This window comes from Lagopus muta, chromosome 1 (genome assembly GCF_023343835.1).
Source record: "Lagopus muta isolate bLagMut1 chromosome 1, bLagMut1 primary, whole genome shotgun sequence".
Lineage (NCBI taxonomy): Eukaryota > Metazoa > Chordata > Aves > Galliformes > Phasianidae > Lagopus > Lagopus muta.
Genome location: NC_064433.1, coordinates 49981903 through 49997011, shown reverse-complemented (window position 1 = coordinate 49997011; position 15109 = coordinate 49981903). Strand labels below are relative to the sequence as shown.

General features: G+C 55.3%; 2 protein-coding genes across 5 annotated transcripts; both read right to left on the bottom strand.

The window, feature by feature from the left end:
* Positions 1-4170, bottom strand: DNAL4 (dynein axonemal light chain 4). Of its 4 annotated transcripts, none has more exons than XM_048944419.1 (4): positions 4083-4170; positions 3170-3376; positions 2330-2413; positions 1-1149 (listed from the first exon to the last, which is right to left on the bottom strand). In XM_048944419.1, exons 2-4 carry the CDS (start codon positions 3239-3241, stop codon positions 985-987), a joined length of 321 nt encoding a protein of 106 aa, XP_048800376.1. In that variant the 5' UTR covers positions 3242-3376; positions 4083-4170; the 3' UTR covers positions 1-984. The 4 variants fall into 4 exon arrangements, with proteins under 4 accessions (XP_048800376.1, XP_048800382.1, XP_048800394.1 ...); XM_048944425.1 differs by having other exon boundaries at positions 3170-3373; positions 4083-4159; XM_048944437.1 differs by lacking the exon at positions 4083-4170 and adding an exon at positions 3787-4067.
* A 4136-nt stretch (positions 4171-8306) lies between these two features.
* On the bottom strand, positions 8307-14982 carry NPTXR (neuronal pentraxin receptor). Its single transcript, XM_048934416.1, has 5 exons — positions 13347-14982; positions 10644-10866; positions 10269-10513; positions 9713-9892; positions 8307-9447 (listed from the first exon to the last, which is right to left on the bottom strand). Exons 1-5 carry the CDS (start codon positions 13899-13901, stop codon positions 9223-9225), a joined length of 1428 nt encoding a protein of 475 aa, XP_048790373.1. The 5' UTR covers positions 13902-14982; the 3' UTR covers positions 8307-9222.
* Between the last annotated feature and the right edge of the window lie 127 nt (positions 14983-15109).

Below are 15109 nucleotides of genomic sequence, written 5' to 3'. Positions count from 1 at the left end.
GACAATTTACTATTTTTTTTTTATTGTAAAAAACACAGTTCCCCAGATTTATATAAATAAGCCATATACGTAACATACAATTACGTTCACTCCATCCTCCAACACTGACAGCTTTAAAAGAAGAAACAGGCTAAAAAAGCAAGTCCAAAAGGACGTTAGGTTTCTGATGACCAAGTGATATCTCACATGGCACCTCCTTCCCCTACCAGCCTCCAAACAAGATGCTGAAAGTACACAGCACTTGCAACACCCCCAGGAACTGACAGGGAGGCATTCAAGCAGTACGAAGAGTTCTCACCCACTCCCCAGGCATCGACAGCCGCCTGTGTTTCAGTGCCATCTCAGCATGCAGTGGGTGAGAAAGGAGGGGGTAGCTTGCATAGCAGCCTCCTACATCCAGGCAGCTCAGCTGTCCTCCCAAATCAAGCAGAAAAGGGTAAAACAAGCCTAATTCCCCACAGCTAACACCTCCACGGACAACCCAAAGGGACACCCTTGACACAGCCAGCTCTGCCTGGTCATTTAGAAGACAGGAAGGTGGGGCTGTTAATAGGGAGGAAAGAGGCAGTGGTCAGAACCATACCACACATAGCCAGGGAGGCAGAGAAGAGAGGACACAATGTAGAACAAGTGGGAGGAGAAAACTTAGGACTAGATAGCACCTTTTCTCCTCCTCTTCGCCTTCATAGTGCTGCTGCATGGTGTGTCATGAGATTACCTATTTAAACACCTCCTTCTTGTTTAAACTCAAACACCAAAGAGAGAGCCACAGACAGATCAGAAATCCCATGAGCGAGGACAGGCTTAGCAAGTTATACACACACCCCCTCCCCAAAATATACGCATCCCATAGAACTGTTATGTCAGTATGGAAAGAAATCTCGATGTTTTAACTATTAAAAATAAAGCCCCACCTCCACATTGTACAAAATCTGTGAAGGAAGAAATCTCCTGTATGCAGCGAGTCTGCGAGCCAGCCAGATGTCAGGAGCACTTCCAGACACACACAGCCAGGCTGCCACCAAAGAACATGTACAGCAGATTCTTCACCTCGTGAGTGATCTCAAAGCCAAACCCTTCCCCAATCACCACGTGCCAGGAAGACCCAAATTTCTTGTCCATCATCTCTTTGATCATCTTGGCAGCACTCTGGAGAACGAAGGAAAGTGTAGGGTGAGACAGAGCAAGCAGCAAGTTTCCGTGCAAACATCCCCCTGCTATTCCTCTCTAATAAAGTACTCAAGCCAAGGCAACAGGCATACAGCTGCACTGAGCAAACTGGAACCTCCTCAGGGCTGTGCCAAAGGCTAAAGCAGCTTACTGTTTGCAGCAGCCTCCAACACAGCAGCTAGGAGAAATTAAACAACTACATCTAGCAAGCATTTTTCTCATTCACACAGTCTGAGAAGCAAGTGCTGTTTTTGATGGTGGTGGAGTTACGCTGGGCACACTGAGCATGGTAGGAGATTCAGGTCACTAAGCTGCAGCTATTTTTACATGAGTCCATTTATATATATATTTGTCCAGCTAATTACCAAAACAATGAAACTAGGCTGACTTTTAGAAGGCTTGCTTCTCTAAGATCACACCCTGTTAGGTCTAGAAAAGGAGAACAGAAGATTTTGCAGTGACACTTGTTGTCTCAGGCATGAGGGGACAGAAGGAATCTCCTGCACACTCCAGCACAGAGCTCCTCTAGCACAAGCAATCTGTGCCCTGCCCATTGAGCAAGTATGTTCTCATTCATCTTTCTACCTCAAAGATGAGGGTAATATTTCAAAAGACTGTAACTCCTCCATCACACCCTATCTACGTGTTCTCAGTAATTTCATTCAAGAGGCTGAAAGCTGACAGGGAAGACTGAACAGACTGTACCTAAAGGTTCGAAGAGCTTAATTTGCTCGTTTCCAAAATAAGAGTCTCCTCCCTGCCCTGATGGGGATGATCTTGCTCAACGTTGACAGATGGACCCACATTTTGGGACAGGCCACTCTCACACAGTTTTGACACAGGCCCTCAGGACAGACAGGACATTTTATGAACAGAGAGGAAGCTCACAGAGAAGGAAGGAGATAAGGTTTGTGAGGCGGCATCGCTCTGTGACTCATCTTTGCTTCCTGCATGAAAGCAAACAGCTAGTACAGATCTCACTCACAAAAGCAACTACATCTGAGATCTAGCCAAGCTGTCTCTTTCTGCCCTTGCCCAGAACAGAAACTGAGTAATCTGTCAGTATGTGATTCTGCTGTGCCCTACAGCTCCAGCCCTGCTCCTGCAGATTCCTTGTGCTGCAGTAACAAAAGGTTGTCCTGATGGATTCAGCTCATACCTCATTGTTCGTGGCATATTTCTCACACGCTGTGACACACAGCTCCATGGCCTCTACACGCATCTCCTCCGGCATGTCTGTGTGCTGCAAAGAGCAAACAAGAAAGAGGAACTGAGCAAAAAAATAAAGGCTAGACAGAAGACAACAGAAAACAGCCCTTATGTTGCCCACGCTGTCACAGAGCCCAGACTGCTGGCACGGACACAAGGCAGCTACTCCACGTGACGTTCAATGTTAGCTTAAAGCAGAACATCATCAAGCATTAGAATGATTAATATGAAAATGGCTTATTACTATACTGACTGTCCATTCTTTCCTTTGTCCCAGTCCATGCAAAATTGTTCTCTTCCAAATTTAAGGCTAGCATAAAAGTAAGCATAGCTTAAAGGAGGAGATAAATAGTTTTTCAGTGCTAAAATGAAGAGAAAGACAGCACTGTTTCAACCGTCCTTAATTATGGCTATAAGCATAACAGAAGTCTAAATTACAGTCTTTTCTGCTATCTAGCTGGCTAAGATCATCTATTCCTGCTCCTCTAAACAGAATAAAAACAAGTTGTGTCTAGCAACATGAGCAGAGGGCTCCAAAAGTGGCATGTGTGGAACATGAGATGATTGCATTGTGCCACGCTCCCCTGGCGGACTGATTTCCTTGCCTGATGGACAGGCAGAAGAAATGGTGGTGACTGAATCAATCCTGAATCAAGGAACAGCTAAGGTACAGCACAGCTCCCACAGCAGCTGTCAGTGGGAGAAATCTTATTTTGGAAGGTAGGGAAGAACAAAGGTAGCACTGCATATCTGTAACACTGCTAAAGACATAACTCATTTTCCTTCTTACCCTAATCAGTGGAAAGCTGTGCAGCCTTTTATAATCAGCTTCCTCCTTCTTCCCCTCCCCAGTGTCAGCCATGGTCTTTCCCCAGTGACCCCGTGAAGGGGCAGGGGTCTGAGATGGAGATCAGCAAGGCCCTGCAGTGCAGATGGCTCAGGGAGTGTGCCTCTGAGGATCAGCAGAAGGGGAAGCTTCCCAGCCCAGAGGACACTGCTTAAACAGAAACAAACAAACAACAAATAGGAGACAAGAAGAAAGCTTTGCATTAAAATGGAAGGCAAAAACTATTACAAGAATGCTGTCCCTACCTCCACTTATTCACTGTATCACAGTAACTTCTTCACACCCCATGCAATCAGAGAGCTGTCACACAACACATCAATGCAAACAAATTTTAAAAACGTATCATTTCCCATAAGTGAGACTTCAGGATGGCAGCATTTCCCAGAAGCACCAGCCCAGTTTGAGGGACGTGCCAAGTCAGGGCAACACTTCCCACAGGCAACGAGAGGGCATCAACCATGACCAGTCTGGTACACCACAAAGTGCACGTGTATTTGAGGAACGGGATCCGGTGTTCAACAGAACACCTCAGCCCTCGTTGGGGCACTCGCTATTCTCACCCCCAAGGTATCTGTCAGCTGGGGATTCCCGTGCAGGAAAGCACCAGGCCGCTGCTTCAGGCAAATCAGCCAACCACAGCCTGGGCACGGCAGCCCAGCCAACTCCGAGCCTTCCCCTGCGGCCTGCCCCGGCTCTCTCGCTCACAGCGAGGTGCCTCCCCTCCCGCTTGGTCTGAGGGCAGCCTGGCTGGGGCGGCTCAGTAAAGCACGCCACAGCACCGGCCGCGTGGCCCCAGAGCCTGAAGAGCTGCGCCGGGAGGGAGGAAAAGAGGGCCGGGAGCGGAGCGCGGCCTCACCTACGCCGCCGCCGCGGCCCGCACCGGTTGCTAAGGAAGAGCCCCGGCTGTCTTAGCAACCGCCACCGGAAGCCCCGCCTCCCCGCCGCCCATTGGCTGCCGGCGCGCCGCCCGGCTCACCCTATTGGCGGAGGGGGCTTGGGCCGCGCGGCGTGGGGTGTCTGCGGCGTGCCTGTGCTGAGCCACCGCCTGGGGGTGGGGGCGGGGAGTGGCTTCAATGCGGAGCGTGTTTGGGGATGTGGTTCCGCCTTTAGTTTTGAGTAGGATCGTAGACACGTTTAGATCGCAAAGGCATAAATGATCCAGCCCAACCGCCAGCCCACCCCCACCATGCCCACTGACCATGTCCTCAGTGCCACATCCACACGGTTCTGGAACATCTCCGGGGATGGTGACTGCACCACCTCCCTGGGCAGCCTGTGCCACTGCAGCACCGCTCTTATGGAGAATAAATCCTTCCTCATATCCAACCTGAACCTCCCCTCGTGCAATTTGAGGCTATTCCTTCTCATCCTATCACTGTTACCTTGTAGCAGAGGCCTACTTCCACCTCATCATGACCTCACAGAATCATAGAGTCACAGAATGGCCAGGGTTGGAAGGGACCTCAAGGATCATGAATCTCCAACCCCCTGCCACATGCAGGGCCACCAACCTCCCCATTTCATACTAGACCAGGCTGCCCAGAGCCCCATCCAACCTGGCCTTGAACACCTCCAGGGACGGGGCATCCACAGCCTCTCTGGGCAGCCTGTTCCAGCACCTCACCACTCTCTCTGTAAAGAACTTCCCTCTGACATCCAACCTAAATCTCCCCTCCCTCAACTTCAAACCATTTCCCTTCATCCTACACATATCAACCCTTTCAAAGAGTTGATTCCCCTCCTGTCTGTAGGCTCCCTTTAGGTACTGAAAGGCTGCCATGAGGTCACCCCGCAGCCTTCTTTTCTTCAGGCTGAACAAGCCCAGCTCCCTCAGCCTGTATTCATAGGGGAGGTGCTGCAGTCCCCTCATCATCTTGGTGGCTCTCCTCTGGACCCTCTCCAACAGCTCCCTGTCTTTCTTGTACTGAGGGCTCCAGACCTGGGCACAGTACTGCAGATGGGGCCTCACAAGAACAGAGTACAGGGGGACAATCACCTCCCTGTCCCTGCTGGCCACCCCTCTTCTGATGGAACCCAGGATACCATTTGCTTTCTGAGCTGCAAGAGCACACTGCTGGCTCATGTTAAGCTTTTCATCCATCAAGACCATCCATCAAGATTTCAAGCTACGGCAGGGGAGATTCAGGCTGGACATGAGGAAGTATTACTTTTCAGAAAGGGTGGTCAGGCACTGGAATGGACTGCCCAGGGAGGTGGTGGAGTCACCGAGCCTGGGGGTGTTCAAGGAAAGGCTGGATGTTGCGTTGAGGGACATGGTTTAGTGGGAGCTATTGGGAATAGGTGAACGGTTGGACTGGATGATCTTGAAGGTCTTTTCCAACCTTGGTGATTCTATGATTCTATGATTCTAAGACCCCCAGGTCCTTCTCCACAGGGCTGCTCTCGAGGACCGCTCCTTCCAGTCTGTATAGATACCGGGGATTCCTCCAGCCCAAATGCAAAACCTTGCACTTTGCTGTGTTGAACTTCATCAGGTTCACCCAGGCCAACCTTTCAAGCCTGTTGAGGTCCCTCTGAATGGCATCCCTTCCTTCCACCGTGTCAACTGCACCACTCAGCTTGGTGTCATCAGCAAACTTGCTGAGGGTGCACTTGATTCCATCATTGATGTCATTGATAAAGATGTTAAAGAGCACCTCCTTTCAAGTCACTATAGAGTGATGAGGTTTCCCCTGAGCTCCTCTTCTCCAGACTGAACATCCCCAGTTCCTCCAGCCGCTCCCCATCAGACTCGTGTTCCAGACCCCTCACAGCTCTGCTGCCCTTCTCTGGACACACTCCAGGGTCTCCATGTCTTTCTTTAGTCAGGGGCCCAGAACTGAACACAGAACTCAAGGTGCAGCCTCACCAGAGCTGAGTACAGAGATACGGTCACCTCCCTGCTCCTGCTGGCTGCACTACTTCTGATACAAGCCAGGATGCCATTGGCCTTCTTGGCCACCTGGGCACACTGCTGGCTCATGTTCAGCTTTTCATCCCCCAGCACCCCTGTGCCCTTCTCTGCAGGGCTATTCTCAACAAGTTCTTCTCCCACTTCATACTCATATCTGCCCTGACCCAGATGCAACACCTTGCATTTGACCCTGCAGAACCTCATTAGGTTCTCATGGGCCCAAAATCTCAGTCTAAAATTAATACAGGTGAAGGAAAATACAGCTCTGGGATCACGCTTTCTACTCCCAGGTCACCAAGAGTGATGCCTGGCTCTCCATCAGGGCACATCCTTGTCATGCAGGACATGTCCAGGGCCAGATTGTTCACGTGGTATCCTGTTGGTGTGTATGTGAAATGTCCTCCCAGCAGCTGCAGAGCGAAGGCAGCCCTACTCACCCAACACCCATCCATCCAAGCAGAGCCCAGGGCTGCTATTGCCCTGACAGCGCTGGGAGGACAGTGTTGCAGTGATCATTTCTCTTCCCTTTGCCTTCATTGCTGCCGGTGACAGAAATGAAATGCTGCCTCCAGTCCCCTCCCTCCATGACAGTTGCAGTCTTCCTGCAGTTGGGGCCGATTCCTTTTCCTTTTTCTCCTTTGCAGGCATGGGCCTCTTGCAACGAGGCACTAAAACCATCGAGAGAAAGATAAAAGCTGGGAGATCAGCCTTTTTGTATGTGTGTGTGTGTGCAAAGGAGATAATTAGGAACAGAATCTCTGGGAAGAAGATCTTTCCATCATTACCCTATCTCCAGGCAGCTACTCTAATCTCTCTGGGGATACAGCGCTTTCAAGCACCGTATTCTTTCTGTGCTTTTTTTAATGCTTTAATCCCTGTGTAGTTCACCCACTTTTGCTGGGAAGCAGCGAGTCGGTGCGAGCTCTGAGGCTGTGTGTTGTATGCGAGTGTTTGCGTGATGTTGCCTGCAATTAATTGTGCTTTGGTTTTGATCAGTGTGGTTCCAGGGTAGCGGGGGGAGGAGGGGAAATGTTCCCCATGGGAAACCCTGGCACTGTTCAGCAAAGCCTGAATTCATACCTCTGTGCTGGTAAAACAACAACGTGCCACTGATGCACGGCAGCATCAGGTTGCATTGCAGTGCCCATCGTTGGCTGGGAAATGGGGACACAGCCAGCTGTGTGTCACCACAGCACAGCCCTGCTGAGCCTTCCTGCCTGCAGGAGGACATGGAGGCAATTAGAGCAGCCCCCCATCGTTAGGACAAAGTGGGCTCATCGTGGTGGCACCCACTGGGACACATTGCAGCCCAGCTCCCAGCTTGGGAATTACAGCATTTCCTCCTCAAGCTTTGTAATTAATGGCTTCAGAGCTTCATAATTAATAGTGTCAGCGTCCAATATGTCTTTGCTTTAAACCCTCTTTTAGGAAGAGGTGCCGGGCCATAGTGTGCTCTCAGCACAGCTGTTACACCTCTCCTTCATTAACCCTCCTAAGAACCATCTCATTTTCCCTTGTCTTAGTGCACAAAGCATTGTTTTCCAGCATGCTGCCCTCAGAGAGACACAGCTCTTTTCCTCAGTGGCTCTGCTTAATTTAGAAGCCAGCAGCATCTGTAAGCCACTGCAATTATTCTTTGCAACCCCATCGATTTTTTTGCCTCCTGCCATCTCCCCAGCTGCTTTCCTAAACCCCATAACCAGTTTTTGCTTCTCATAGGGCACAGATAACCAAAACCCACACCTTGCTTCTCCTTCTCCACCCAGTTGCAGAATACGCAGCCACAGAACATCAGGGCTGAGGCCTCACTGAGAATGGAAATCAAATATTTATTCCCATTCTTGATTTCCTGCCTCTTAACTAGTTTTTAATCTCTCCATAATGACTTCATTTCCTTAAGAGCCTTATTCGGGGGAGTTTGCCATAAGCCTTTAAAATGCCTGGGTAAATTACAGCCTTTCCATGTCCCCCGTTCAGCCCAATTGCCTCCAAGCCCCCAGGAGAGAGCCTTAGGTGAGAGCTGCAGAGCATCCTGCAGCCCTGAGCTCCCAGAGCTCTGCTGCCTTCCTCCAGGCATGCACCCAATATCCCCACAGGGATTTTTGCCTTCTTTTTCCACCAGGTTTGCAGCCCCACGAGGCTCTGACAGACACGCCACGTTTATTGCCCACAGCCAGCGTTACAAAAGAAACGTCCCAACACGACACGGCCACGCACAAGCGAGCGACTGGGGGGGGGTGGGAGGGGTGGCATGAAGATCACAGTGTTTCCCACTCGGCACAGAGGCTGCACTGCATCCCCACTGCATCCCCCCCACCCTGGTGGGTTGTCCCCTCTGCCCCCTGGTCCCTGGGCAGGAGGTGCAAAGTGGGACATGCTGGGCTTGGAGGAGTGCTGGAAGCTGGACATCACACCGTGAGACCCCCCCCAAAAAAAAACCCTGGCATAGACATACTGAGACACCAGCAAGGAAACATCACATCCTCAGGCACTCTCCGAGGCCACCAGCATCCCCAGCCAGCTCAAAGCAGGGGCCGAGGCACGGGTGAGGCCAGCACCCCTGCAAGTAGCTCAGCCCCAAAAGGCTGGGGGGCAATGGGGCACACCTCTCCCCGTGCCCCTTTTCCTCACTTTTGCTTCATTTCCTCCACCCTGACCAGGGCTGGGTGCATGAGGATGAGTCTCTGACCCTCTTTCCCTGCCTTATGTGGCACAGGGAAGGCTTAAAATAAAAGAAATAGATCCCACTCACAGGACTTTTTTCATCCTATGGGGGGAGGACGATTCTGGAGAATGACTGATGGAGAAGAAGGGCTCGGAGGGAGCAGGCTCACAAAACCAGACGTCAGGGCGATGAAAATAAAGAAGTGTAGGGGATGTCCCACTCCCAGCCCCCCCATATCCCCAGTGCCCGGGGCCCAAAACAAAACAGGGCAAGGTGAGAGGCAGGAGGAGCGAGGGGCTGCTGTGGGACCTCCCCTGAAGGCCTCGAACATCGCCCCATCACAGGGTGGTGGTGGTGGTGAGAGGGTCTCGTTGATCTGGGAGGGTTGGAAGGGCAGCCTGGAGCTGAGAGTGTCGTTCATGCCTTCCTCCCCTCGTCGCAGGCAGTGAAGGCTGCCTTGCTGGCCCCTCCAAAGACCTCGACAGCCTGGTCGTCCCACTGGATGACGTTGCCTTGAAGGTGCGAGGTACAGTTGGCCAAGGCCAGGATCTCCGCTGGAGCCAGCATGTGGTCCCAAACAGCAAAATGGGCCAGCTCCCCCACAAAGGCCTGCGTGGCATCGAAGCGGCCGCCCAGAGTGTCCTGGGGATGGGAGGAGAGCAGGGACAAGGGGATGAGTTGGGGAGAGGGAGGGATCCGCGTGGAGGTGGAGGTGAAGAGGGACAGGAAAGGGAAGAGGAAAAGATGTTGAGCACAAGAAACCCACCTGGATGTTGGATGAGAAGGCAGAGAGCCCTCATATCTGAGCCCCACAGTCCCCACCCCAGGCCCCATTTGGGGCTGCCTCTGCCCAAACTCCATTTGGGAATGCTCACACCCATAGCAACAGATAGGCTGCAGCAGGTACCTGCTCCTGGCCCAGGATGATGACGCCCTGTGGCTTGATGGCGTGCCAGGAAGCCAGGTTCTCACCGGAGCCCCGCTGCTCACCGTCCTGATACGCCGACCACTTGCCATCACGAGTGGTCCATGCCACACAGACGTGGTGCCAGGCTTTGTCCTTCAGGCTCAGCGGCAGCTGGGCAACCTGTGGGTAGAAAGCAAGAGAATGAAACTGACTGGGGCTGCCAATGGGCCCCAGCATATCCCACTGAGGGACTCAGAACTGTTGCTTCTCTCCATCAAGACCCACCAGGCAGAGCTGTCCTCCCCATGCCCTTCCTCCTTGTGGTCCCCCATGCCACCTCCCACGGAACTCACTTAGGATCACAGAATTGCAGACTGGCTTTGGGTTGGAATGGCCATTGAAGACCATTCATTTCCAACCCTTGCCATGGGCAGGGCTGCCAGCCACAAGATCAGGCTGCCCAGGGCCCCTTTCAACCTGGCCTTGAGCACCTCCAGAGATGGGGAATCAACCTCCAAGAACTGGGATGGAGAGAGCGTGGGAAGGCTGGGCTGACCTTGTCATTGATGAGCAGCTCCAGGGGGTTGCTGCCCCACTCAAGCAGCACGATCTCGTTGGCTTGGGTGGGGACAGAGTAGGAGAAAGGGGTGCCGAGCCCTGACAAGGCCTTGGACTTCAGCCACATGCAGATGGTGAAGGCATAGAGCTCCGGCAGGCTCTTCTTCATGCGGGCGTACATGTAATTGTTCTGCACCGGGATAGTCACCTTGAAGGCATCAGGAGGGCTGTAGCTTGGAGCTCCTGCATGCCACAGATGGCAGGAGAGAAGAGAAGGGTGAGGAGTGAAGGTACCCATCCCGCGCTCCTCCAGGTTTGCCCTTGGATTCAGTGTCAGCCCACGCCTCCTCTGTCCCCCTTGGGCAGCACTCACCATGCTCCAGCTCCGCCACTCGGTTCTGCAGGGCACTGAGCTCCTTCTCGATGTCGTGCTGCTGCTGGCTGCGGTCCGTGTTGGCGGCGTGCCTCTCCTTCTGCAGGGCAAGGATCTTGGCCAGGAGCTGCTCCTCCAGCTGCTCCATCTTGCTGTGCAGTGCATCGCGGGCGAGCGCTGGGGCGGTGGGCGCTGACCCGTTGGGGCGGGATGGCAGCTCCTGCTGCGCTCGGCGGCGGGGTGAAATTCAACATCATGTCAGCATGGAAGGTTAAATCGTGATATATCAACCCATGACACCACGTGGACCACAGGGACCACGTCAACCCATGACACCATCGGGACCACAACCCAGGATCTTGCCCAAGGGCTTTGTCCCATCAGCCTCTGGTACAAAATGGGGTTGGTCACGTTGGTTGCTCTCAATGACTTTTGGGAGCTCAGGTCGCCCTGCTGCTCACTTGCTGTTGTGGCACGGCTGAGCAATCCTCTTAGCCCAGCTCAGCCCATGTGCGTGGGTGCGTGCACACGTGCCAGGTCAGCAGGTAGCTCTCCGTCAATGTAAAGCCGGCATCACCCATCTGCTGGCAAAGCTCCAGCTACCAGGATGTGTGCCAAGAGGAATGGGGTCAGCAGTGGCACTCGGGGACACCTCCAGTCCCCAGGGCTGATGGCAGTGACCCCCCTGCCCTGTCCACACCTCCCTGTAGCTGAGCCAGGCTTGGGCAGGGAGGATGTGGCCTCCACGGATGGGAACGGCAGGGGAAAGTAGCAGGGAGAGGAAGCGAGGAGATGGTGTTGGCATGAGCACAAATGGACCCGGACCAGGCGGGAGCACGCTGAGGCTGGAAATGAAGAGATGCTGCCGAGTGCCAGCAAAGCTCTGGGCTTTGGAAGAGCCTCTAGCAGGGACAGCCAAGGCAAAAACCCTCCGTGGGTTTTGCAAAGAAAACCAAAGAGAAAAGCAAAAATCAATGGCGAAGGTGCATGGGGGGCAGCTCCAGCACCCACCTTCGTCTAGGGATGCTCTTGCAGAGAGCAAAGCCTCTCCAGGAGGGAAGAATGCAGGTGGCACCCGCAGCTCCAGTCACCCCATCCCTGAGGCTAACCTCCCCAGTGGGATGTGGGGACACGGGACCATCTCAGCCCCCCAGCTCCCAGCCTGCACTGCATCTCCGTAAGCACCTCCAAGCACGCTTCTCCCCAGTTCTTTGCGAAACACTTAATTATAGCTGTGCAGCTGTTATTTACCAATGTGGGGAGGGCTCCCATCTGCCGCCACAGCACGGGCAGCTGGGGAGTGGGCAGCGGGAGCGGGGGAGGTGCATGGCACACGTTGGCCACCAGAGCTGCTGAAAAGATTGAAAGCTGCCAGGTAGCGCTCAGCGCGTGAAATGTCAGCGGCCGCGGGGGGGCTCGGGCGGTGCTCATTGTTGGGCACAATGCACTTTCGTTTATGTAAGGGGATCACAGCCTTCATTTACTAATGCGTTGGCAAATCTGCTCCTCGTGGCTTCCCTCCCCCCTGTGCCAGCATTCAACTCAGTGGGGAGAGCAGGGCTGGGGACAGGTGCCCCCTGTGGGGCCCATCGCTGGACACTTCCCCCACTTGTGTGCCCGCCCCCTGTTGGCACAGCTGTCCGTGCCCCCACCACTGCGCCACAGGGGACGGGGGTTTCCTTGGAGGAGCCAATTCAGCAGCACGTCTCCATCACCCTTGGGTCTCGCTTGGAGCTGTCAGTGTTTGGGTGTCCATACCCATACCCATCACTTTGCTGCCAACAGCCAGAGCATCACCCCCAGGCTCGCCCCCCAAGGAGGTGTCCTCCATCCACACCTCTCCATTTCAATCTCTTTATGTCTTAAGAGGCCCAGATGCACGGATGACCCTTTGCCATCTCCTTGCCTGAACCCTCTGTTGTTAATGAAGTTCATGGGGCACTGGCTCTCAACGTGCCACTGTGCTGATAGACAGGAACAGGATGGCAACGGGAACCAGGTGAGATGGGGTTGAGGTTGATGTGAAACTCCTGGCAGGTGGCTGTGGCCCCAACTGACCTCCAGGTCAACACATTGTCCCTGGAGCAATGGCAACCTGGGGGAAATAACCCAAGAAAAGCAGCCTCCACATGCCCGAAGCTTGCCTGCTTCACCCCGCTGCATCCATTCCCCCAGAGTGGACACTTCTCCCTGCCAGCCTCCAGGTAACCATGAACCACCACCAGGGTTTGTGTGGCCACTGAACCCATCTTAACCCAAGGAATGGACAAATGGACACTGACCCCAGGATGGGCTGACACTATGGTAGAGATGCTCGGGGGAGCAGGTGTGGGTTGGGGTCTTTCCCAACTCTTCAACCCCTCTGGGTTGGGGGGCTACGCTCACACTTTCCATTGTAAGGAGCCCTGCTTTATGGCCATGATGGGGCTGAGCAGGAGGGCAGCATCTGGACACAGTCCATGGTTCCCACATTGGGCAGCGGCTGGTCAGGAAGTGATGTTTGGGGCCACCCGCTATGGCGGGAATGGGCGGGAGGCAAAGGGCAAGCACTGAGGGACCCTCATCCCCTGAGCAGGGACCGCGATGCCGGGAAGGGGGGCAAGGAAGACCTTCCCAAAGCCCCCCAGGGGTGGCGGGAACATCGGGAGGGGAAAGAGCAGGCTTTGGGAGGATGGGCTTGGGGGATTCCCCCGGCCTCCCCACCTCGATCCGGTCGATGCGCTCCTGCAGGGCGCGGACGGCGTCCTCCAGCTCTCGCACGGCGGGCGGCTCGGCGGGGGGGTGCCCCATGGTGCCGGGCCGGGGGGCGGCGCGGAGCCCGGCAGCGGGGGGAGCGGCGTGGAGGCCGCCCTCGCAGCGGCTCAGCTTGCCCGTCAGCTCGCGGATGGTCTCCTGGTCCATGCGGATGCGCTCCTTCTGCTCCAGCGCCGTGCGGCGCAGCTGTGCCGCGGCGCTGCGCAGCGCCAGCAGCTCTTCGGGGCCGGCGGCGGCGGGGCCGGGGGCGGCCGCGGGGCACTCGGCGCTCAGCGGAGTGCAGACGAAGCGGCTGAACAGCGGCGTCGAGCCCGTGAGGCGAGGCCCGGCGCTGGCCAGAGCCTCGGCGGGGCCGTGCAGCGCTCCCAACCCCTTGTCGGCGGCGGGGAGCAGCGCGGCGGCGGCCGAGTCATTGTCGGCGGCGGTGGGAGCGGCGGGGGCGGCGGTGCCCGCCGGGTGGACGCTGGCGATGATGCAGATGATGGCCCCCAGGAAAGCCAGCATGCCCGCCGCCAGCAGCACCGCCAGAAACTTCAGGGTGGCAGCGGCGTGGGGGGCCCGAGCCCGCGGACGGCGAGAAAACAAAACGGGGACGGAGGGAGGGAGGAAGGGAGAGATGGAAGGAAGGATGGATGGAAGGATGGATGGATGGATGGACGGACGCACGGACGGAGGGACTGGCAGCAGATGGAGAAACGGACGCTACCGGCAGCAACAGCACCGGCGCCGGGCCCCGCCGCGCCGCGCTTATATCAGCCGGAGCCGCACGCACCGCCCCCGCCGCCGCCGGGCCGCCCCCACCGTTCCGCCGGGAACGGGAACGGCAGCGCCGGCGCTGCCCGCGGTCCGAAGCGCCGTGAGGCTGTCCAGGAAGGAGATGTGGGGCTGCTCGGGGAGCGGGTGCGTGCAGCCGGCCCACTCTTTCCATCCGTCATGTGAATGAGGCACCTCAGGCACCTGCTTGTTCCTTGCTTAGTACTCGAGTGCACAGTGCAGCGCATCAAGATCATAGAACCATGAAGACTAGAAAAGACCATGAAGATCACCCAGCCCAACCGCCAGCCTGTCCCACCATGCCCACTGACCACGTCCCTCCGTGCCACATCCACACGGCTCTGGAACACCTCCAGGGACGGTGACTGCACCACCTCCCTGAGCAGGCTGTGCCACTGCAGCACTGCTCTTTCTGAGTTTTCCCTAGGATCCAACCCGAACCTTCCCTGGTGCAACTTGAGGCCATTCCTTCTCATCCTAAAAGAGCAGTGAGGTGAAAGCGATCAGCTCAACTACATCACACCCAGCCCCAAACCCCACACTGGGATGAGAAGGTTCCTAACACTAATCCTAAGCTAACCAGCCTCTCCATGGAGCCACGGTACATACACGTGGCACAGCCCTGGTGCTCAGTGGCAATGAAACCTTCAGCCTGGAGCAAGCAGTTCAGGCAGATTTACCATCTGCTCAAATGGCACCTCTGGGGGGCAGGCACCCCCAAAACATGGGTGGGTCCTAAGGTGGGATGGGAAAAGGTGTTGGGGCCTCAGGCTGGGGGTTTAAGAGGAAGTTTTTCACTCAGAGGTGGTGACGCACTGGAACAGGTTGCCCAAGGAGGCTGTGGATGCCCCATCCCTGGAGGCATTCAAGGCCAGGCTGGATGTGGCTCTGGACAGCCTGGTTTGGTGGTTGGCGACCCTGCACATAGCAGGGGGGTT